General features: G+C 39.8%; 3 protein-coding genes across 5 annotated transcripts; 1 reads left to right on the top strand and 2 right to left on the bottom strand.

The window, feature by feature from the left end:
• LOC110434058 lies at positions 4,893 to 9,692 on the bottom strand. Of its 2 annotated transcripts, none has more exons than XM_021457714.1 (5): positions 9,385 to 9,692; positions 8,572 to 8,638; positions 8,093 to 8,482; positions 7,338 to 7,675; positions 4,893 to 5,627 (listed from the first exon to the last, which is right to left on the bottom strand). In XM_021457714.1, the coding sequence occupies exons 1-5, from the start codon at positions 9,505 to 9,507 to the stop codon at positions 5,412 to 5,414; spliced, it is 1,134 nt and encodes a 377-aa protein (XP_021313389.1). In that variant the 5' UTR covers positions 9,508 to 9,692; the 3' UTR covers positions 4,893 to 5,411. The 2 variants fall into 2 exon arrangements, with proteins under 2 accessions (XP_021313389.1, XP_021313390.1); XM_021457715.1 differs by having other exon boundaries at positions 8,093 to 8,479; positions 9,385 to 9,691.
• Positions 17,181 to 20,456, top strand: LOC110433565. The gene is made up of 5 exons (XM_021455948.1): positions 17,181 to 17,390; positions 18,706 to 18,838; positions 19,025 to 19,084; positions 19,394 to 19,794; positions 20,082 to 20,456. Exons 1-4 carry the CDS (start codon positions 17,200 to 17,202, stop codon positions 19,787 to 19,789), a joined length of 780 nt encoding a protein of 259 aa, XP_021311623.1. The 5' UTR covers positions 17,181 to 17,199; the 3' UTR covers positions 19,790 to 19,794; positions 20,082 to 20,456.
• LOC8059153 lies at positions 20,393 to 22,544 on the bottom strand. 2 transcript variants are annotated; one of them, XM_002456175.1, is made up of 5 exons: positions 22,102 to 22,544; positions 21,760 to 21,921; positions 21,180 to 21,223; positions 21,055 to 21,086; positions 20,393 to 20,659 (listed from the first exon to the last, which is right to left on the bottom strand). In XM_002456175.1, exons 1-5 carry the CDS (start codon positions 22,454 to 22,456, stop codon positions 20,500 to 20,502), a joined length of 753 nt encoding a protein of 250 aa, XP_002456220.1. In that variant the 5' UTR covers positions 22,457 to 22,544; the 3' UTR covers positions 20,393 to 20,499. The 2 variants fall into 2 exon arrangements, with proteins under 2 accessions (XP_002456220.1, XP_021311624.1); XM_021455949.1 differs by lacking the exon at positions 21,055 to 21,086 and having other exon boundaries at positions 20,558 to 20,659.

The following is a 23,896-nucleotide window of genomic DNA, read 5'->3' as shown; positions in this document are numbered from 1 at the left end:
CTAAAACTTTTACCACAAATCAAGCATCACATTAAATAGGCTACCATAAAATTTTTATAATAATTGGAGCAAGATAACTACAATTTCAATTCTATACTAAAAAGCATAGGCAAGCATCTCCAGTAAAAAAATATACTAAAATTTATGATATTTTTGTTTACTACATGGATCTACATATGTGGAGCTGAACAAATTTTGTTTTGTAATTTTTAAATTTTTCTATGAATTTTTATGCATTTATTAATTTTCAGCCAATATAAAAAATAAAAGAAAAGTAAATTAATAGGATAAACACTTTGCACCTATTTTTTGTTTACTACATGGATCTACATATGTGGAGCTGAACAAAATTTATTTTATCATTTTTAGATTTTCTATGAATTACTACGCATTTATTAATTTTAAGCCAAATAAAAGAATAAAAGAAAAGAAAATTAATAGGATATCTACGCATTTATTAATTTTAAGCCAAATTAAAGAATAAAAAAAAGAAAATTAATAGAATATAGGAGATTTTTCATTAGGAACCTTAAAAAAATTTTAATTTCTTTTTGCTCTTCTACAAGCGAGGCCGAAGCCAGCGATTCGGAGAGCGGTTGCGTGAGCGAATAAAAACTAAAAGTAGATTTTGCGTTGGAAACCCTAGAAAACATTTTATTTTCTTTTTCTCTTCAATAAGCCTTAAACGGACCAACAGACGGATACCGGTATAGATGGCAGAAAAATTTTGGCAGACTTAAATTTTCACAATTTATTAGTAAATATATATAGGTATAGATTTTGAATGTGCTATAAACACTAATGGCAAGCACGGATGTGATTGGGACATTGGGAGAGTTAAATAATTTATAGTAACTCATAATTTGAAATAGATTTTGAATGCTTAGCTAAAATTAGTAGCCAAATTCTATTGTTTAGTCATTTTATAAAATAGAAAACTTTTTTAAAAAAGAGGTCTACAACAGCTTTGCTATTCTATCAATTTTATACTAAAAAGCATAGGCAAGCATCTCCAGCAAAAGAAAATATAATAAAATTTGTGATATTTTTTGTTTACTACATGGATCTACATATATGGAGCTGAACAAAATTTATTTTGTAATTTTTAGATTTTTCTATGAATTACTATGTATTTATCAATCGGTTTAAATAATAAAAGAAAAATAAACTAATAGGATAAACACTTTGCATCTAAGCCCCTATAATTTCTTTATTCTTGATGTCTATAATGTATAAAAGATATTTTGTATTGGGAACCTTAGAAAAACTTTTATTTTTTTTCTCCCTGGCAGAGTTAGAAGCCAATGATAGATTCGTAAGGACGCCGAGGCCGATTTGGTAGCGACGGCAGAAAAAATTCGGGACAGACTGAAATTTTTACAATTTAGTAGTAGGGATAGATAAAGCAAAACAGTAACAGTTCAAGCATAAAGCATATTCTTAGGCGCCCCCGCCAAGTTTAATCACCTCATAAAATTTGAAGGTAAAACTCTATGTATATGCAAAGAAACAAAAAGAAAAAAAATTTGAGGGTAAATTGGACCAACTGAAATAGTTAGGGTAAATTGAACCAAACATTGGTTTATGGGTTATCTGGACAAAGGTTAAACTTAGACGTAGTAATTGAAGAATTTTTCTAATAAAAATAAAAGGGATATTTCAAGCACTGCAATCATTTTTAGAAAAAGATTGTTGATTGTTATATATTTGTACATTTAAGTGTGAGTTTCACTAGTAAAATACAGAAACTTGCCCCACATTAGAATTACGCAAGATTTTTTTTTAACATTAAAAAGAGGTTTATGGAAACATGTCACTTTCTCCTGCGAGCATATCCTTAAATCATCATGGTTATAACAAAAGCTCTTAAGAAGATCAAATAATAAAGTTTAACTCAAATATTTCCTATACTGCTAAATATAAGTCAAACGATTTAGGAACGAATATCTAACACCAAATTCCACTGTTCCAGCCTCGTCCTACCCTACCATGGAAACCTAAACATCTAATAACTTCATCTACCCCCACCAAATTCCACTGATCCCGCCTCCTCCTACGGTATCGTGGAAACCTAAACATGAGTAGTCAATGAAGGCGGCGGTGGATATGCGGTGCAATTCGTCAATGCCACCTCAAGGATCAAGGCGCTCAGTGCCTATCCAAATGCAGGGAGCCAGGGCCCGATGCAGACTGCAGAGACAATGAACACTGACGACGAACAAAAGTGCGTCGATGATCGATTTCCCGCGTTGCAGAACAAGGACACCTCGCTGACTTCAAGGTATGGCAACCACTTTGGCGGACCGAATCATCAATGCCCATTTGTCTTCGGACATTGGATCGTAGTACTCCGCTCACTCCAAATTACCAGTACTCAAAGAATTGTAGAAACGATCCGATCGGAGTACAAGTCATTCCACAAAGAATTGTAGAGAATCAAATATCTTAAGTTTAACTAAAATTATAGAAAGAATTATAAAAAAATATGACATCAAATCGATATATTTCTTCTATTTACGAAAGAAACAATTTCTAGAGTTGTCGGAAGTTAAAATTTTTAAAGTTTAATCAAGTTTCTAGAAAAAATACTAAAATTTATGGTATCAAATTAGTATCATTAGATTTATCATAGAATATATTTTCATATGATGCGCATTTTATGTTATAAATATTGTTACTCTTTTCTATATAGTTAGTCAAACTTAAAAATTTGACTGACACGGATTCTAGAAATTGTTTATTTCATAGACGAAGGGAGTACTATTCAAAATATAATAAATGAAAAACCTAATGATACTTAGTAGGTATCATAAATGTGATTAGCTTATATCAAAATTTAGATGCTTTGATTCTTCAAGGTTCTTAGAATGACTTGTACTATTAGGATGGAAACTCAGTAAGTCCCAGTTTATTTCCTAAAAAATTTCATTTTATCCTATTATATCGAATCTACTGACATATGCATAGATCATTAAATATAGATAAGAAAATAACTAATTAGATAATTTGCATGTAATTTAGGAGATTAATCCTTTAAACTTATTTAGTCTATAATTAGACATTAATTACTAAATAAAATAAAAATACTAATAACTAAATCTAAAAAAAATCGCAAAATAAACAAGGTCTAAGGAAAACTGCTCCATACACTCAGGGTTTGTCGGATTTGAAACTTCTTCGGAGAAAGGAGATGGTCACTCAACGCACCGAGACCTGGTAACAATTTTCAGGATATATAAAACATTAATGTAGGTCTTATTTAGTTCACCCAAAAAACAAAAACTTTTTAAGATTTCTCGTCACATCGAATTTTGCGGTACATGCATAGAGCATTAAATATAGATAAAAACAAAAAACTAATTATATAATTTACATGTAAATCGCGAGATAAATCTTTTAAACTTAATTACTTTATAATTGGATTTATTTACGAAATAAAAATAAAAATACTACGGTACCGAAATTAAAATTTTTTGGAAACTGAATAAGGCCGTAGTACTCCTACAAGGCCCCACATGCCACAAGGTGACGAGCCAAGTTGCTGAGATTTTTCAGAAGAAGATAATCACTCCAGACAAGGTGCAGACACGCATTCATAATTTATTGCCAATTGGGGCACTGCCCGCTGCCCGGGCTGCCCGCCCGAAACCCTAGCGGCCAATCCTGAGAGCAAACCATTACCACAAAGAGAAGATTGGGGACGGCGGGCGCAGGGAAGCCTCCCTATAAAAATGCAGGCCAAGCTCAGAGTTTCATCCATACCTCCAGGGCGCCGTTCTTGGTATAGCTATAGGACTATAGGACTAGGGTTTCACTTTGTTCTCCTGTGTTCTTTTGCAGTGTGTCCGACGAGTGAGGTTGTGCTTTCTTGCATTGAGCCTGCTCTGTTTTCCTCAAATGGTTTCTTCATGTGTTGTTTTGAGCTCCATTTTTTCTCCTTGGGACTGTCATTATTTTTGAAACATTCATGTCTCTACGCTGGTGCAAAAACTTCCAATCCGGCTGCGACGAATCTCGCCTGGGCAGCCCGGCCACCTTTTGCACATAAGGATGGGCTACGTGTTTTGTTGAACATTAGTGGCGAAGCGCCCGATTCACTCTGCTTTTAGGGTTGGAGTTCATCTGCCTCCAATCCTCTCGGTGAAGCGGGCACACATCATTTTTTTTGGTTTTCTTTAGCTCGCCCCTTGTTGTTCCTGTGCTCAGTCACTTTTTTTTTCAGACAGACAGAAAGGTCGTCGTCTTTAGATCTGCGACTTTATGATGGTTTATGTGACGTACGTAGTCTTTAATAACTAACCGAAAGGTGTGTTCAAGGACGAAAGGATGGCCGTGCGAAATACATCACGGACAGAGTTGGAATGAAATATACTCCAACTAACATACGCCTTTCAGAAGTAAGCTGCTACAGTGAATGTGAATCTTCCAGTTTCTCATTCTTCAAGAAAAAGAAACATGCTCTGTTTCTAAGAGATGATTACATGAAGCATAAAATTTTACTCTCCAATAACAATGGATAGGATGGAAGTTTCAAGTCTGAAGCTGACATCTTGATAGAGACTGGGATGGAAATGGCTTGTAAAGTCGTAATCTTGCGTGCTTGTTTCGTTAACCCCTTCTCTAAAGGGATTAGTGGATTAAAATCAATATCCTCAAACCGAAGCAGCCCTGCATGGAGAAATCTGATGCACACAGTTGATAGACATGACTGAAACGATGCGTGTTTTTTTTTTTCCCGAAATTGCTCGCTGCCTCACATAAGTATAGTATCTCATAATGTAGTAACGAACAGAACGATAGCAAATATCTGAAAAGTATATTCGCAAAAGATGCCGTTCCTATATGTCACCACATGCTTCAAGTCCTCCAAGAACTCTACTGAAGCAGCAAAATCATCACAAAAAGGTGATTCATGCTGCACCGAATTAAGGGGAAACTGAATTCAGTAGCACACAGAAAATATGTTGTCCGAAGGAAAACGGACAGAGAAGTCTGAATCATCTGGATCCAGCTCCACGTATCCTAGCATCAGCAGGGTCTGACCATTTGGCAATGACATACAGATACAGGATAGCCATCAGCTTGGGAATTGTATTGTGTTCTGCAAGGGTCTTGTAGAGCATTAAATTTAACTAAATCTCGCGTAGCTTCTTACAAAACTGATCCACTTGCAAACTCAGAATTTGATCCACAAGAGCAGCATGGAAACACTTATGCCTCAGACCTTTTATTTGCTGTTTATTTGATTCCAGTGTCAATTTTTCTCCAATTACTCAGCCGAAGATCGCATCAAGAAGCCCTAAAGAAATGCTAAACCTTGCAAACATGTGAACTGGTTCCGTGTAACCAGTTACCAATTTACAATGGGAAGCTATGCCCATGTTCCAAAGTTCTACCAAAGCTTCTAGGAGTCAGGGATCAGGAATGTCTGAAGAGGGAAGAAACCTCATCAGAAAACTTGAGAGAGACCAAACACAAATAACGCCAAGAATTTGAAGGACAGTCAGCAATGCTCCTAATGAGTTCATGATAGCCAGAGTTTGACTTGTTGTCTCTGTTCCTCTGACAGAAAATGTGAGTGCCGTCACCAGCTGAGCTGCCCTGTTCAATTGGTGAAGCCTGTATACCTGGAAGGAGGGGGGAATCACATGATGAGAACTAACTGAAGCATTTAGCTGGACCTGAGAGCATCATGTAACATTAAAGTGCCTATCCATTCATATATAAAACATAAATATGCAATTGCTTGATTGGCCGAAAATCGAAATGAACGAAAGCAGAGTCAGGAAAGTAGCAGTGGTTCTCAAGAACCAAGAAATAATGACTGCAAGCAACCTGAACCTAGCTTTCTGGTGTACATTATTAAACCATCCTTGTAAAAATTGGATGCACCTATGCCTTAGATGGATATGTCATTCTCAAGTTCTCTTTTACATCAACAAAACAATACAATGGCTGATCATCAAATTGCTTCCCATAAGCATCATTTTTTTTTAACCTTTGTGGTTCCAGTATATCCAAAGGACAAACGAGAGAACATCATTTGGCTCTACTTTGTAGAAACAAAAATACCAGAAACTAATTTACTAGACTACTTTGCTGGATTATTTTCTTCCACATTTCCCAGACTTGGTTGGTGCCCACCAGAGTCCAGAATGACCTGATATACTGATAGCCAATCCCAACTCCCAACTCCCAACTCCCAGATCCCAAATATCAGGTATTATTGATCAGATCACAAACCAAAGACATGGAATAAAAGTATAAAACTATAAAAGGATCTAGTTTCCACACATTTGAGCTTGAGTATAACCTATGTAACACGGATACGCTGGGGAGGTGCCGTATCCCGTATCGGATAAATATCCGATACGGATACGTGTCGGATACGTGATGGATACGTATCGGAAGAGTATCCGATTTTTTGTTAATTTCGTGAATATTGAGTACGTCGGCCGATACGTATCTGCCCATTCGATACGGCCCAGCCCAACACGCGTGCACTCCCTTCCTCTATCCCCAACGCCAGGCCCCGACGCCCGCACTTCGTGCCGCCTCCAGCGAACACGCGCGGTGATGCCTTGTCCTGCTCGCTGGCCGTCGGCCGCTGGCAACGAGTCTCCGCCCCCGCTAGCCGGCGACGAGCTCCGCCCCCGCTCGCCGGCGACGAGCTCCGCCCGGCCGCCGGCAAAGTCCCTGCCCTGCAACTTGGATCCAGGTGTCCAGCGACCTCCCATCCCGTGAGTTCATCCCCCCTTCCCTATTCCCGTGAGTTCATCCCCCCTTCACTCATATTGTTGTTTGATTTCTTTGGTCCGCACTTCCTCTTCGTCTGTCCATTCTTGATCTACTCTGTTTTTGCATTTCTTACTTTCTTGTTGCCTGATTTTCTTTGTATGCAGTGGATGGTGTCTGGCGTGTCTCCAAATACGAGTAGATGGCGTCTCTTTTTTCCATTCTCGATCTACTCGATCTACTCTGCAGCTTGCTGTTTTGGATGAGAGTGAAACAATTGAGGAAATAGGGAGTTGATGAGAGGCTGAATGCCGTTTATTAAGAGTAAAACATAATAATAGAACTTAAGTAGTTAAGTAGACTGCAATGTTCTATTATTATTAGTTTTAATATGCATTATTATCTTTTTAATTTTTAAAATAGTAAAACGTATCCGCGTATCAGATTTTTTAGAAAATTGCCGTATCCGCGTATCCGTATCCTTCCGATACTGATACGCGTATCCGTATCCGTGCTGCCCAGAGTATAACTGGAAAGCACAATTAATAACACTAATAGTTCATGATGCAATCATACCAATACAAATTTAAGAACAAAATTACCTTGAAGATAATAGGAATCACCGGCCAAGAAGGTGATTTCCTATGCCGTGCGTACTGTTCAAATGCAAACTGTACAACGAGTCCAACCAAATAAGGGGCAAGAGTCGCTGATGCTGCTGGTCCAGTCCAGGGCCATACCATGCCCATTGTTAAAAGAGGTATTATCAAGCTCAGAACCATTGTTGTTACTGAAGAAATACGGAAGAATCTGGATTTTGACCAAATGTAACTCTTTGGTGCTACTTGTTGCAAAGGTCTCCAGACTTTATCAATCAAGAAGACAAAAATTGCAACTCCTCCATAAAACAAAGCCTCGGTAAAGAATAGTATAAGAAAATCTGCAAAGAAGAAAAACAAAATCCATCAAGTACTGCATTTTCCTACAGTGGATGGGGATATTGCTGATTTTTAGAAAAGACATTAATTGTAAAAAATGAATTATGTGAAAGATGACAGATAGGTCATTGTGGCAAACTGTAACACTGGAGGGTAAAGTTTACTACTGGAAGTCTGCAATTTGTGAAAAAATGACTGACAAGCTATAATCATTATGAAACATCCCTAATCTAGAAAGGAAACACCACAGCGGTCATTGAGGCAACATACTGTAACAATGGTGGGGGTGGGAGTAATTATCTAAGTTTAGTACTGGAAGTCTGCAATTTATGGGGGAAAACTGTAAAGCTATAATCATCACGAAACATCCATAATCTAGAAAGGAAACAGCAGTCCTGAAACTATGAAAGAAAGCATACCTGTCAACAAGGAATCTTCAAACACGGCTGAGAGTACTTTGCGCAAGTAAAGAGATGGAAGAACCAAGAAAGACACGAGGATAGTAGGGCCAATAAACCAAACTAATCTAGAAGCTTCCTTTCCAGGATGTGGCACGCTCTCTACAGTTGTCTTTTGGAAGCTGCTTCCATGAAAAGAGATGAATCCTGGTTTACCAGCACCTCTGCCAGCGAAGTAGGAGTTTTCAGATGCAGGGCTTACTTTAATACCACTTTCTGTCTCTTGCAAAACCGGCATGTCTGAGGTAATTGAAACGACTGGCTCTTGCTTGTCGGTAGCAGCGAAGCATATAGTCCTCTTAATATGAAGTCGTCCATCATGGCCACCGATGCTGCTTAAGACTTGACCTGCTAGCGTGTAGTAAAAGATCAGCACAGAGTGCTACTCTAATTCAACAAAGTTCCTCTGGAAAAGCAGATGGAGAATGTGAAGTACTTACCTTTTAGTGTACCTAAATGCTGCGTCGCACTTCCATTGACTCTCTGAACTGGAAATGGCCTCGCAAACTGAGATATATAAGCGATGCCAGTGCACTAGTCAATATAACAAAATCAAACAATTTTAAGCATCTAGAAGAGCTAATATCGCGCAGAACTACACTGAGTATATGGAGTATAGATAGGCACTTGTGACTGGAGGCATGTAAAGGGAATTCTCAGCCTGGGCCAGCCAAGTTAAGTCCTTGACGCGAATATGGGTACCTATCCTTCTATGATTAAAAAGACACCAAGTTACTGCCGAACTTCTTAAAGCAAACTCTGAATGTTATCCCTCTCTGAACTTTCATGACAAACCCATTGGCACATGGCCACCGTTACCAAGAGAGATTCGAGTCTTCCATCCGGCTAGATCATGTGTACAGGGAGGAGGGATTGGGACAATCAAGCAAACAAAACCCTACCAAACAAAATACTCCCTCCATTCCAAATTGTAAGTCGTTCCAAGAATCTTGGAGAGTCAAAACATTTTCATGTTTGACCAAAATTACAGAGTAAAATACTAAGATTTGTAACCTAAAGTGAGTATACTATGAAAATATAATTAAGAAAGAATCTAATGATATTTAGTTGGTATCATAATAATTATTATTTTATCATATAAATTTGGTCCAACTTTGAAAAGTTGAACTCTCTAAGATTCTTGGAATGACTTACAATTTGGGATCGAGGGAGTATTATACTAGTAGTACTAGACAAGCAACATTTTAAAGGGAATTTTCTTAGGGGTATAAGGAGGGGAGGAGAGGAATTGCCTTGAAACAGGAGTGAGAGAAGGAGCCGAAGCGACAGCGAGGAGGGGCGGAGGAGGAGGAGGGCGCCGACGTAGAGGCGGCCCTCGGGCGGAGCCGGAGGGCGGGGCTTGCCACGGCGGCCATCGGCTTCCGCCTTCCTCCGTCTGTGCTATCTGCGGTAGTGGGCGACTGGGGCGCAGCAGGTTGGGCGGACGGTGGTGGGACGGGCACCGGCGCACCGCAGGCGCAGAGGCGCAGGCCACAGAGAGCTGGGGGCCGGGTCCGTTTGGTGCGATGGCCTGATGGCTGATGGGGAGCGGCGGAAGCGGAACTCGGGTCGCCTAGGCCAGCCTGCCGCACAAGAACACAAGTGCAGTGCAGCAGCCTCGGTCTGTGGGCCCGCGCTGTCATGGGGTATTTGAACCGGAGGCCGTGACTACTGGGCTGAGAAAGAGCCTTGGTGGGCTGTGAGCTGAATAGGCCCGCTTCATCCAAGAAAGGATGCAACTACGAGCTGCTTGTCAGGAAAAGTAGTTCACGTTTGACCAAATTTCTAGTTAATACAGTCCATCAGCGGTCCCTAAACTTGTTCGGATGTGTCATCCCGGTCCTTAAACTCGCAAAATGACCGTTTAGGTACCTAAACTTGTTCGGTTGTGTCATCCTGGTCTCTAAACTTAAAAATCTCCCATATAGGTCCTCAAACTTGTTCAGTTGTGTCATCCCGGTCCCTAAACTTGTTTTTAAGTCTTATCTGGGTCGGAACAGGACGAATCTAAAAACTCTATATTGAAAAATAATTCATAACTTTTTCATATGAACTCAAATGAAGATAAACTTTATATCAAAATTGTAGGCAGCAACATGATCTACAACTTTGCAGTTGAAAAGTTTTTAAATTAAATTCGTTTAGGTTCCCAAAATATTTTTTATAAGTTTATAGATTTTAAAATTTAAAGTTTAAAATTAAATTTTATAACACTAAACGACTTCAAATAAAAAACTTTTCAACTACAAAGTTGTAGATTGTGCTGAGGACTATAACTTTGGTATAAAATTTGTCTTTATTTGAGTTCATATGGAAAAGTTATGAATTATTTTTTGATATAGAGTTGTTAGATCACTTTGTTTTGACCCAGATGAGATTCAAAACCAAGCTTAGGGACCGAGATGACACAACTGAACAACTTTGAGGATATGATTTCTAAGTTTAGGGACCGGGATGACACAATTGAATAAGTTTAGGGACCGAGATGACACAGATGAACAAGTTTGAGGACCTAAACAATCGATTTGTGAGTTTAGGGACCGAGATGACACGACAGCACAAGTTTAGGGACCGCTAGTGGACTTTACTCCATTGACATTTATAACTTCAAGTTACTTGTTTTACGAAAATAGGGCTTTGTTCAGTTCACCCCAAAAACCAAAAACTTTTCAAGAATTCCCTTCACATCAAATTTTGCGGCACATGCATAGAACATTAAATATAGATGAAAATAAAAACTAATTGCATAGTTTATCTGTAAATCGCGAGACGAATCTTTTAAGCCCTAGTTACTCTATGATTGGATAATATTTGTCAAATAAAAACGAAAGTGCTACAGTGTCAAAATCCAAAAAAAATTCGGATCTAAACAAGGCCTAGATTAAGCCTGGGCGTTCGGGTTACCCGATTTTTTCGGGTCGGGTAATTCGGTAATTAAAAATTCGGGTAATGAAAATTGTTACTCGATATTAGTCTCGAAAAAACACTACCCGCAATTTCGGGTACCCGATAATTCGGGTTCGAGTATTCCCGATTTACCCGAATTTTCATAAGACAACACACTACACAAAATTTCAATAGCAATTTATATATAATTTCAGCAGCAATTTGTATAGATTTTCAATAGCATTTTGTAGAGAATAATATATTACGATCACTTGTTCAAACAAAGAGAATTATATGCTAATAAATTGATAAGTTCTAATGTTTAACTAACAATACATTAAATACAAAGACATAGACAAATGTTTGGGTAATTCGGATAGTTCGGGTACAGGAGGATATTACCTAAATTACCCAAACTAATTTTGGGTAATCAAAGTCGCTATGCGAATTTAGGATTGGGTACATTGGGTTTGGGTAATTTGGGTCTGGGTCTGAATAATTCGGGTACGGGTAATGGGTATCGGGTAATTTGCCTAGGCTTAGCCTAGGTTTTATAATCAATCTAATGGTATTTATTTGGTATCATAAATATTGATACTTTTTTATCTATAATTGATAAGCTTATAAGATTCTAAACAATGGTACCGTGCTATAATTGTATTCTTTCCTCGACGGAGAGAGTAGCTCATAAAAAATCCTCAAATTGTGAACTAATCTATAGGTTTCTTGTGGTAGAACCTGGCAGCCAAATTCAAAGCTTCGACTTGATACGGGTGCTTGTATTTTTCTAGATTTATTCTAGAATTTAATGGCGCTATGCTTTGGGTAGTAGGCGACGTCCCCGTCGATAGCTAGACCCCTGTGGTGACTTCGTGAATCTCGAGATCTGTCAGCTAAATCCTGACGCCTGTGGTGACTTAATGAATCTCGAGATTTGACGACTCAATCCTACGAATTTAATGGGGCTATGTTTTTTAGTGGTAGGCGATGTCCCCATCAGCGGGTGCCGCACATCCACTCACAATATGGGGATCCTCCAAGCCACGAGCAATCCACTAGAGTAGCCAATTGCAATCTCCCGCAGGGATGGCTCAAGAACCCTTCATAAATCACTTGGTGAGGCTCGAAACAATCTCCAATCACGAGCTCAACACCACCGCTAGGGTGTCGGGATTCGGGAAACACCTAAGAGTAACAAGAAATCTGCAGCAAACTCAAGGATCAAGTGCCACTAGATGCAACTCTCAATGCAATGCACTTGAATCTCACTCAAACTCACTAAGATTAGCAATCAAGCAAGGATATGAGTGGAGGGAGTGTTCTCTAGCTCAATGTATGTCTCAAGTGATCAAATATGCAAGAGAGAACCCCCAAAGTCGGCCAGTTCCTATTTATAAGCCCCTCAACAAATAGAGTCGTTGGCTCTTTTACTAGCCTGAACTCGAGGTCATCGGATGTACAACAGGGAGCCACCGGACGCTCGGACCCTGCGTCCGGTGCCCTGAAGACGGCCACATGTCGTCCTTTCGACTCTCGTATGTCGATCTCTAACAGTCACCTGCAAGCTACCGGACGAGGTCAAGTGAGCACCGGACGTGTTCGGTACTCACCGGACCTATGCGCAGAGAGAATTGCAAAGACGTGGAATCACCGGAGGCCGAACACCGGACGCGTCCTGTACTCACCGGACACAGACGTAGAGAGGGTTGCAAAATACTCAAACATCGGACGCTGAGCACCGGACTCACTCCGGTGCGTCTCGTGCTTTGTCAGAAACCCTCATAGACTTGTTCGCTGACCCTAACAAACACTAGACGCACGAACAGCAAACCACCTGCGTCCGGTGCTGCACGTCCGGTGTGCTCTGCTCACTGAGCCAGACACCGATAGTACATCGGACGCTAAGGACAGCCTCAGGTGTCTCCGCGACCTGCGTCCGGAAAGTGTTTCTCAGAAACAATCTCGCGACTTCTTCAAATTTCCCACCAGCGTAATAGAAAATATGCATTTTATTTTCTCAAAAGTGCTTCTCAACCCTAAGAACTCCACCTCCATTGTAAATGTCCTAACACCACCAAGTGACCACCACCAAAGTGCATGTGTGTTAGCTTTTCACAAACATTTTCATCAAATGAGTTAGGTTAGCACTTTACTAGATCCTAATGCATATGCTCAAGATATAGACCTAGTAGCACCTGATTAGAGAGATGACCATGATTTTCCCTCTTAATAGTCGGCTATCTATCCTAAATCCGGTCAAACACTTGTCTACTCAACTTAGACCGGCAAAAGCAAAACCCTATGTTTATATCTTTGCCTTGATCACTTTACTCCTTTTCTATCACCATGATCTCTACTTCATATTTCATCTCTTTTATGATCATGTGGCCACCTTTACATGCCATCTTGCACCTTTATCACATGTGTTGCTTTGTCTAACTCAAATCACTTAAACATGAAACATTAGCAACTTGGTATTATTAATTACCAAAACCAAACTTAAGCTACCACAGATGGCGCTGCTGCACTCGCAGATGGAGCTCGACTCGGAGAGAGCGCTGAACTCTGAGATGGCACCAGAGTCCGTTGAGGTGCTGCCGGAGTCCGACGAGGTATTGTCGTCGGGAGTCGAACCCAGATCACACCACTCAAGGCCTTGTTTAGTTCCCAGAAAATTTTGCAAAATTTTTCACATTTCCCGTCACATCGAATCTTTAGATGCACTAGAACAGCAGCCACCCTTCAGACGCCCTACCGTGATTTCAAGAACAAAGTAACTTTAATAATCATGTATAAGCAATACAAGAACAAATGGCAATATGAACACTAACCAATAATTGTATTATATTTCCATACATACTTCATAATTACAGCCAACTAAGTTGTAACCATATAAACAACAAGTGGACAATACATAAGGATTGTTGAATAAACACGTGTGATTTTGCAATCTTCTCTCTCAAGTCTCATTCAGCAGAATCTTATTATTTTCTTCTTCACTTTTTATCTTTGTCCTTTCAGCCATGCAAGAATTCATCATCTCCACAACCTAAAAATTGGTATATATGTTTTACTATAAAATAATAATTAGAACAAGTCACTAAAATACTAAGCAATTGGATGCATACACACACTCAATTGACACCTAAAAAATTTCCCTGCACATTACGAAAAGTCTTCTGCAAATAAGAAATTGCAATCTAGAGATACTTTAACCCACTGCTAACAGCCCTAAAATAAATTATAAATACTAAGCAAGGATCCTAGTTTAGCAGCACATGAAATTAACATATGTGAGTGAGCATTTCTCAGACATGTCAAGCTGAGCACGTGCCCATGAATAAATAGATTACTCAGACATGTGAAGCAGAATAGAATTGACGATCTGTTTCGGCCAAGATATCATCGTAAAAAGATCATTGTACTAAAATATTTGCCTATAAGTATTTTTTATGGACCATTGAACCTTGAGAAATAGTGGTTGTGGAATAGATGGCGCAACACATTTTATTTCTATTCTGAATAGTACATTGCTATAAGGAGCATTTGTAATGTGGTGATCTAAAGCAACCTGCTTACTGTAATGCAAGCAAAAAAAAACAAGTTGCCTGGAGATAAACTTGTACATCTCATATGAGCAAGATCCGCAAGAAACTGGAGAAGTAAATTTAGACATCTCAATGAGATTTTCAAATCAGAACATCTAACAACACATAAAAGTATAAGATGCTACTCTCGCCTATATGCTTTATCAGAATATCTGAGGTTAAAATATGATAGAACATCAAAGTCATTAATGGAGAGACCTGCAATAGACAAGATCTTTACTTACTGTAAGAATTTAAATAGCAGTAGAGCACACAGACATCAGACAAGTGATACCATTTGCCTGCCTAACCTTGATAATGATCTTCTGCTATCAACCTTGCAGCAACCTATCAACCATGAGTGAGGAAGGTAAGTATGTAACTTGTTGGCCACATTGGTATTGTAAATTATAATTATACATCACTGGATAAAAGGTGCACTATGCAAGGAAAGAATAGCTCATCGACATATAACATCAATGCCTACATGGTAGATTTTCTTGGAGCAAACTGCATACCCATTTCTTACTAATGACTTAGATGGACATGCTTTGAAATGATCCCAACTTTTATGACGAAAGGTTTGAATTCAAAGGTATTGACAAAAATACAAAACATGGAAAAGGAAAACTGGAATACCTAAGGACCAGTAGAAATTCTATGAAATTTCAGGAAAGTGCAGGTTCAGTTGTCAATAGGGATGACAAACTTACACTTGCAATGTTGTAGATGCACATACAGTAGCAACAACTCCAACCTCTGCAAAACAGCACAACAATAGAAGAAAAATAATACATAAATAAACATAAATATAATGAATAGGTAAGTTCAGGCTAGGCACAGTTAATCTGTCTACAAATTATCCAAAGGAATAACTAAAGCTATTAAAATGGGTATGTGAAAAGCAAGTAGCTCCACAAATATATGGAGAAGGCTTGTAAAGAGAGTTATCACTATTGTGGTAAGAAAAATGCTAGAAAGAAAAGAACCTCACAAGTTCCCATATCTAAGCATCATTCCACTATTATACGGATCTATTTATTTTTTTAGTTAGGCTTAAGTGTCAGCTGAAGCTTAAAGCTGCTAGTTTTCCTTTATTTTGTCTCCTTACAACAGTCCTGCTAATATATCTTGAACTAATTTTTAGGGTCACAAATCTGATTCTCTGCACTACATAAACTCCATCACCAGGCTCTTAGAAAACAAAGTGTTCAATGGATAACATAAAGGTAATGTGATTGCTGCAAGAACAGAGAAACCTAAATCACAAGAGTCCAACTACAGTATATGCAAAGGAGGAGATCACACACAAGAAGCCAACCCTCCAACCAAGATCAACACAAGCCACGGGCAATCACACGAAATAATTTAAGATGGAGTGTCTTGCGGTTGGGACTGCTGGAGTCTGTTGTGTGTAGAATTGAGGAACAGAGAGAAGGAGAGGTCAGGGTTTGCAATGAGGAGCAGGTCAGGGTAGAAAACAGGGAAGGAACGACTCACCTGGAGGATCGAAACCAGTGCGAACTGCCAAGAGAAGCTAGTAGAGAGGGGTGAGGCATGCCGTCGTGCCGAGGCCGCCCGAGATTTTCCCAAGGGGATAAGAAGGGATCCACTTGCAGGATGCGCTCTTAGGGCCTCCAGATGTGGGAGCTCCTCTGCAGGATGCGCTCTTGGGGCCTCTTGGAGGTGGATGGTGATGGGGTTCATGCTGTGGAGGCCTTGTGCACCACCGACGACGAGACCCCAAGACGCCACCTAGAAGCTCCGTCTGGGCGTATGCTCATGCCCGCTGAGGAGCTCATGGCCAGATCTGAGAGGGAGAAAGACCAAGCTCAGCTCCAACAAATGGATCTCAGAGAGGAGGTAGAGATAATGCACAAGAAGGGAAAGGAGAAGTTGCTTGCTCGTACCTTCAGCTCTTGTCGTTGCCTTGGGGAATCAAGGGTTGTTGCTCTGACCACGAGAGCATCGTCGCTCCCCACTGCGGCGTCGCCATGGCCGCACACTACCCTCAGCGGCTAGGGTTTCTGTTGTCGCGTGGGTGCTGGGTGCGGGCCGAGTGGTGTCGCGGTGCGGCCGTGTGCGGGAAGGGTAGGGTGCAGATGAGTTGGACCACGAGTTGATTTTCTAAAATGTAGAGGGTCTTTTTACAAAATATGTAGCGTGTCAGTGCACAAATAAGTTACCTATGCTTAGAATTTTGTGGTGTGAGCAAACAGGAGTAGTCTTTAATCAACCCTGACGAATCTTTTAAACCTAGTTAGTCCATGATTAGACAATATTTGTCAAATATAAACGAAAGTGCTACAGTGTCGATTTGCTAAAATTTTTTTGGAACTAAACAAGGCCCAAACCTAAATTCACAAACCACAAACCAGTTGATATTGTTTACTTCTTGTACAAAAGCGCCCGTAGCTCTATTTATTAGAGGCAGCTATGGAAAATTAATCTTTAGTTAATGAGTCTAACCATAATCCTGTCGTCAGGTTTTTCAAGTAATGAGGGAGTATAAATAAATACAATTTGGGTTCAGGCCGTTGTTCCCTGATCTTCCCTCCCTCTCCCTCCAGGTCGGAGTTCGCGGCGCCTGCAACCATGGACAACTTGAAGCCGCTCTCGCTCCCCCATTTTTTCTCCTCCCTCGCCTTCTCCCCTTGCTCCCCGTTCGCGCACCACCACGGAGCGCTGGAGCCGCGCTTCTCGGCGACCCTTCGCCTAGCACCGCCGACCGCGCTCTCCAACGGCCGCGGCGTCGCCGCTCGCTGCCCGGGTTTGCTGCACCCGAGGTGATTAAACGCTCTGCCTCTACCTCTCTCCCCTCACTCCTCTGAACTGGGGTCGGGGTTGGTTCTTCTGGATCGCCGCACCGTGGTTCCTCAGCGCATCATCTTGTGGTTCTTGGTGCTAGTGATGTGAAATTGGGGAATGCTGGTGAGTACTTCCGTTCGGGATGAAGTCGATTTGTCGGTCTGATTGAGGCCCTTCGGTATCTGAGACTCTTGCGAGATTTTACCCCCAAATTGGCTCTCTTGTTGTTCTTGCATTGTGTGTCCGGCTGTCCGCTGTCAGTGGTGGTTTCTTCTAAGAGGCGCGGTGGCTGAGCACCGATTCTCATCTCTCATTCTCTCTTCGCGTTTCCTGTTTCCTTTCAAACATGTACGGTCTTTGTCTCATCATCCGATTATTGATGCCTGTTCTTGCTACTACTAGCGTGCGTCATACTCAGGATAACTCTGTTCGTTTCTGTTGCTTTCTTTTTTTACCCCCTATACTTGATTGGAGATGTTATCAATTTATCATCAGGTGTTGTTCTCGTCAGATATGTGCGTGCGGTAGAGATGGTCTCCGCCCGTCTACCTTTCCTGTTTATCTGCTTTATTTCCTGTTTTGGATCTGTTCCGTTTCTGGATTTTGAATTGCTCAACGGTGTCCGATTGGTTCTTCTTGGTGCTAGCATGTACTGCAAACTGCCTTACTGTATTTCTGTTTGGGTTACTTCTTCCTGACGAAGTAAATTAGCATCGCAAGGTTTGGTGTACTCTTTCCTATATCTATCTTTTATTGACAAGGGTGCCGTGCAGTGCCACATTGCAATTTTAGTTCCTAAGCTCCTGACAGAGATGTTTGTACTTCGTAAGGCACCATTACATCATTGTATAAATTCTCTTTCCTGAAGGAAATGTTTGTACTTCGTAAAGCAACATTAAATCATTGTATGCAGTTGAAATTTACCTAATAAGTTGAACGCCTTCTGTCACATGGGCACAAGTCAACACCTTCTGACTTCTGTCACCTTAATTCAGATTCAGAAAGTACCAGCACTTAAATAATTTGCTAGTTGGCATGTAGATGACCAATTCTCTTTCTGTCACATTGAAATATTCTATTCTGAATTTATGATTTGCCTTTGTGAAATTTGGTTTAGGGTTTAGGTTCAAAATCTGCATCCTTACCGAACAGGAACCACAGATTTAGGCTATGGGTCAAGTGTTTCTGGTATTTGCATGAGCTGTAATCTGATGCCAATTTGTTTTTTCTTAACATTCTCCGGATGCAGATTTGTAGGATAGTTACTCATAGTCTCATTATATTATGTTGCAGGATATCAAGCTCTGCTGTCAATTCGTGTGCCCACCATTTGAAGCTAAAGTCTACTAAGACTGGTTCGACAGGAGGACCGTATGCAGTGTCTGTTGTGCAAGGGTACCAATACCATGAACATACGCAAGATCCTGTGAGTTAACCTACCAGCCATTTTGCAGGATCATCGGTAGCACATTCTGTGAAATATGCATGATCATTTGGAGCTCAGTTCTTATTATATGTGTTCTTGCTCCATTGGCATTTTTCTTTGCTTGCAATCCATTCGTATAAGACAGCACAACATGTAAACCTAACCGACCAACACATTATCTTACAGGACAAGAACAATATGGAGAAGAATGCCAGATCAAGAGATTTTTGCAACATCACTTTACAGGTGAAAATTGAAACACAGTTCTTTGAGTAACATCATCTATGGCCTTGTTTAGGTCGCGAAAATTTTTGGTTTTGGCTATTGTAGCACTTTCGTTTGTATTTGGCAATTATTGTCCAACTATGAGCTCAAAAGATTTCTCTCGTAAATTACAAGCAAACTATGTAATTAGTTATTTTTTAAACTATATTTAATGCTTCATACATGTGCCGTAAGATTCGATATGATGGAGAATCTAAATTTTGAGAACTAAACAAGGCCTATATCTGACCTTCACCCTTGATCCAATCTTTGTTATTGCTCATCTGGTAGGTGTGTGTTTGGGGCGCCACTTTTTGTGCCAATTTATCACGTCAGAGGGTTGCAAATACACCCCGTGCAATGGCTGGGGACCACAATGAATGTGACATAGTGAAAGGAGAAGATCAGAGTCAAAGCAAAGACAACTCAAAGTGTTTTCCTCAGAAAAAAGCCACAGCAAAAGGCATGATGACTCTTAGTGCAATCCTATTTCTTGCCTTGATATTGGGTGCCAGACACCAGATCATCAAAATAATGAAGTCAAAGGGCCTTGACACCAAACGTTCCATCATTCTGTTATCTTCATGCCTGTGCATGGTCAAATCAGTCTATGGCGCACTAAAAGAGGCTAAGGATGCTGGTGAACTAGTAATGTTCTATCTGGATGTATCAAAGAAAGGAGACTAACCGAGGTAATTTCTTGTACAGTATTAGTTCTAGCAACCATTGACTACTGGTAGCATTTAGGACCTGTGTACATGACCAGAATTGACTTCCACATGTCTAAGCTTCTATAAGAGACACAATCTTCTATATCTATATAGAGATAATAAATCAATATTACAGATAATAAAACTTGTTCACGTGGCTGCTAGTTTTCCCGGCCCTGTTTCTTTCTGAACTTTTATGTTTATGCATACTCCAGGCATTTGTGAAACAGCTACTTATGTTCTTTTTTTTTTTTTTTTTTTTTTTGCAGAGACAAATGATCTTCAGTGCTGAGTGGCTGCAGTACTTTTGTCTGAGAGAAGTGATCTTCGCTAGATGGCGTGCATGTGGTCGCAAGAATATTGAGTTAGGACATCAGCTCTGTGCTTGTCGTTAATTCAAACACCTGAGATGAAGCTTACTTTTCTTTGTTTTGTAGTCTAGATAACACGCATGTATATCTTGAGACTAGGAATTTTTTGATGGACGCGCGCACACCAATCTATGGTCGGACGAAATACCTTTGTATTTTTTAGGTGGTACTAGATAGTGGTACATTGACAGAAGTGCAAGAAAGATTCACGAAATCTTTAGGAGATACTTCACTGAAACATATGTTCTCGTTAATGAAGTACAAGTGTGCATACAAAAATTACTTCTTGTCATTGTCTTGAGAAAGTGAATACTCTCTAATTTATCAACTCCCAGTACAAACGCTTCAGCACCTTTATCAAACCACCTTTGGTTGTTAGAATTGTCTTGAACATTGCTTCCAGATGATGTCTTGGATGCTTGAGGCCAATGCATTCATAGTACACCGTGCATGAATACACAAGGATAGTAATGCCCCTGCAGAGCATGATAAAAACTAAATACAGATAGTAGGGGAAATGCATTGAGAAATCTATAAGTTCGATGCTGGTATACACATGGTGCCGATTTAATGAATGATGCATGAAACAGAAGAACTTACAGGCCTTATTTAGGATTGTAAATCCAAACACAAATGCCTTAAGAGCAAACAACAAAGAGTTTACAGAGAATAGTGTTCTTTTCTTTAGCTTTTTATTATAATCTATTACATTGATTATAGTTTGACATTGAAATTATATGTTACATTCTACTAGAAGAACGTTAGTTTCTACTAGGTATCGTGCAATAATGTGATATATAATCTATAGCAAATGTATGATAGAGAAATTAAAGAGAAAGGAAGAAAAGAAAAAAAAAACCCAACTACTAACCAGATAAACTCAGTGAAGTGGTAGTAAGAGTCCTACAATAATAAGAATGCAAATAAAATAATAAGGTTCGCCAATCTATAAAAAATAAAAGACAATCCTTATCAAGAGGAGGGAATAAATTGTACCTTGGTAGGATTGTTATATTTGTAGAACAAAATAGCCATGAGAACTGAAATGGAAAGGAAGCAATGTGAAATCAGCTAGCTGCATAACTTGCAGTACCAAATATATATATATTTTTAATTAAAGCTAAAATAATTCGCAGACATATGGAATTCCACAACCAAAATTGAAGTGTGTATTCTGTATGGACTATGGAGCAGGCACCTTTTTAACAGTTGTTGAACTAATGCGTACAATAAGAACAGTGAACTGTAGTAATTGGGGGGAGAATCGGGAAATAAAATGCTGAAATCAGAACTGGAAAGTGAAATCTGAGCAGTTCGATGTGCTTTAGCATTTTTTTTAGCAGTTCCATGATACTATAAAACTAATTGATCTGTATCGAAGGTTATTTTTCAATTTTGGTTCCTACTCATTAATTTTATTGGATTAATATACACAGTTTTCTATTTTTTGTGGGCATGTCGTTTGGATTTGCCATCACATCACACACAGGTACGATTGATATTGGAGAACTTAACAGTTCTTTGTGCTGAAACTTTCTTTGTCAGCAAATATATGGTAATGACTTGTTGAACTCACCACACTGAATCCGAGCACATATGTTGTTAGCTTTCCCGTTTCTTTTCAGCTCTGCTGCTAAAACGCTCAATTTGTAGAACATATATGCAAGAACGATGTCCATGAAAAGGTTTGGAGCCACTTTGTAGAGCTGACAAATACCGGCCACAAGAAGCAAGGTACCTGCTCAGAAACACACAATCTTTTCAGAAAATTATGTGTCATAATCTAATGCATCAGCAGTTACTGCCTCGGTGCCGGTGGTGAGTATTGTTTGGTGACAGTCCATACAGCTGCAGGTAATAAGGTGTGCTATCGTAATATCACAAGACTTTGTCCAGGCAAGAGGGTTGAGACGGTAACCTGACATTACGCCGGCGTGGAAGCAGCGGCAGCGGAAGATGTTTCCGCCGGTGGCCACGATCTCCTGGAAGGCGAGCGAGACGGGTCGGAGAGGGTCCCCGACCAGAGCGTCTCGTATAGCGATCACCTCCTCCGCGCCATGCCCCGTCGGCTCCACCAGATCCTCCGGCCGCACCGGCGTCGCCCACCACTCGTCGTCCTCCGGAGCACAGCACAATCGCAGCTTCCTTGCTCGCCTGCAAGAGCCATCCGGGACCAAGCGGAGGGCACTGGCGGCGCTCCTACGCGTGGTGGGTCGGGAAATCACGCCGGCGGCAGCAGGGGAGAGGCGGATGGTCGCTGGTCGCAACGCCATGTTTGCTTGGGGGCTTTGGCGATCGTGCGGCGGGTCCGCGGGCTGGAACTTGGGATCGACGATGGATCCCGCGTCCGTTTAAAAAGGGATTCATTACCGTCTTCCTCACGAACTCTTAAACCGGTTAAACCAACTGAATTTTCAAAACCGTTCGGTCAGTTTTCAAAGACGATTTTGTTTTTTTATTTATTTCAATTGATTTTTTAAAAAATTTATAGTAAATCACAAATAAATCATAAAATAAAAAATATAATTTTTTTGGATTCCACATGAGTAAGTCTACATAGTAAATATGTAATATAATATGCTCTAGTACAAATTTTTTGTTTTAACTTTGGATTTATATTTTCTCTAATTAATTTATAGTTGCAGTTTCTATGATACAATTGTGGTAAAATTTATGATGGACTAATTATTGTATACTTGAACTATAGTAAAAATATCATATTCATTGGATCATTTGTAACTTAGTTATAGATTTATTTATGTGTATTTATAAAGTATTTATAAACCTCATACATGTACCTGAGTTGTTTGACCAACCATCCATGCATGTCCGTGTACACCATCTTCATGTAATAGGTAGATAATAGTTAGCTAGCTAATATTAGATATAATTTATAAGCTATTATCTAACTAACCAATATCTGATAGTGAATCTAAACAGACCCTTATACAGACATTAAAAGGAAAAAAAATGAACACATCTTGCCGGTAGCATCTCTTAGGCTGGACCCTTTTTTAGGAATATATATATGTGTATACACACACACAGACACTTTTTAGGATTAGGATTAGAACGGATTTGGGTTGCGTAGATGGGTAGAGTAGGAAGAGGAACGTTGGCTATTACTATTGACGAAAGAGACATCTAAGAATGAACTCTTGTGTTATTAATTTTCTGCTACTAGAAAACTCTACATTTGTTTCACCGCGTTCTACCGACGTGTGCCAGAGAGTTTTAACGGTGGATAAGGCAAATTCGGCACATTTTGATAAAGAACTGCAAACCCACCAAACTCCCATCTCTAACTTGCTGAATACGACTCCTAGGTATTTCTCATCGCCATGACGCAGATTGATTCTGTCGCTGCCACCAATTAAGGCCTTGTTTAGTTCGCAAAATTTTGGGTTTTTGGCTACTGTAGCACTTTCGTTTTTATTTGATAAATATTATCCAATCACGGAGTAACTAGGCTCAAAAGATTTATGTCACAAATTTCAGTTAAACTGTGTAATTAGTTTTTATTTTCATCTTTATTTAATGCTCCATGCATGCGACCAAAGATTCGATGTGACGGGGAATCTTGAAAATTTTTGCGAACTAAACAAGGCCTAAGTGATTATCTTAGAACAATGATTATATGCACTACAATTTCATTGTACTATTAAGACTCGATACTTATATTTGTTCACATTAAAACTTCACTCATATTGCAA

Source organism: Sorghum bicolor, chromosome 3, assembly GCF_000003195.3.
Source record: "Sorghum bicolor cultivar BTx623 chromosome 3, Sorghum_bicolor_NCBIv3, whole genome shotgun sequence".
Taxonomy (NCBI): domain Eukaryota; kingdom Viridiplantae; phylum Streptophyta; class Magnoliopsida; order Poales; family Poaceae; genus Sorghum; species Sorghum bicolor.
Note: the sequence above shows the minus strand (reverse complement) of the source record. Positions and strands in the feature narration are given on the sequence as shown.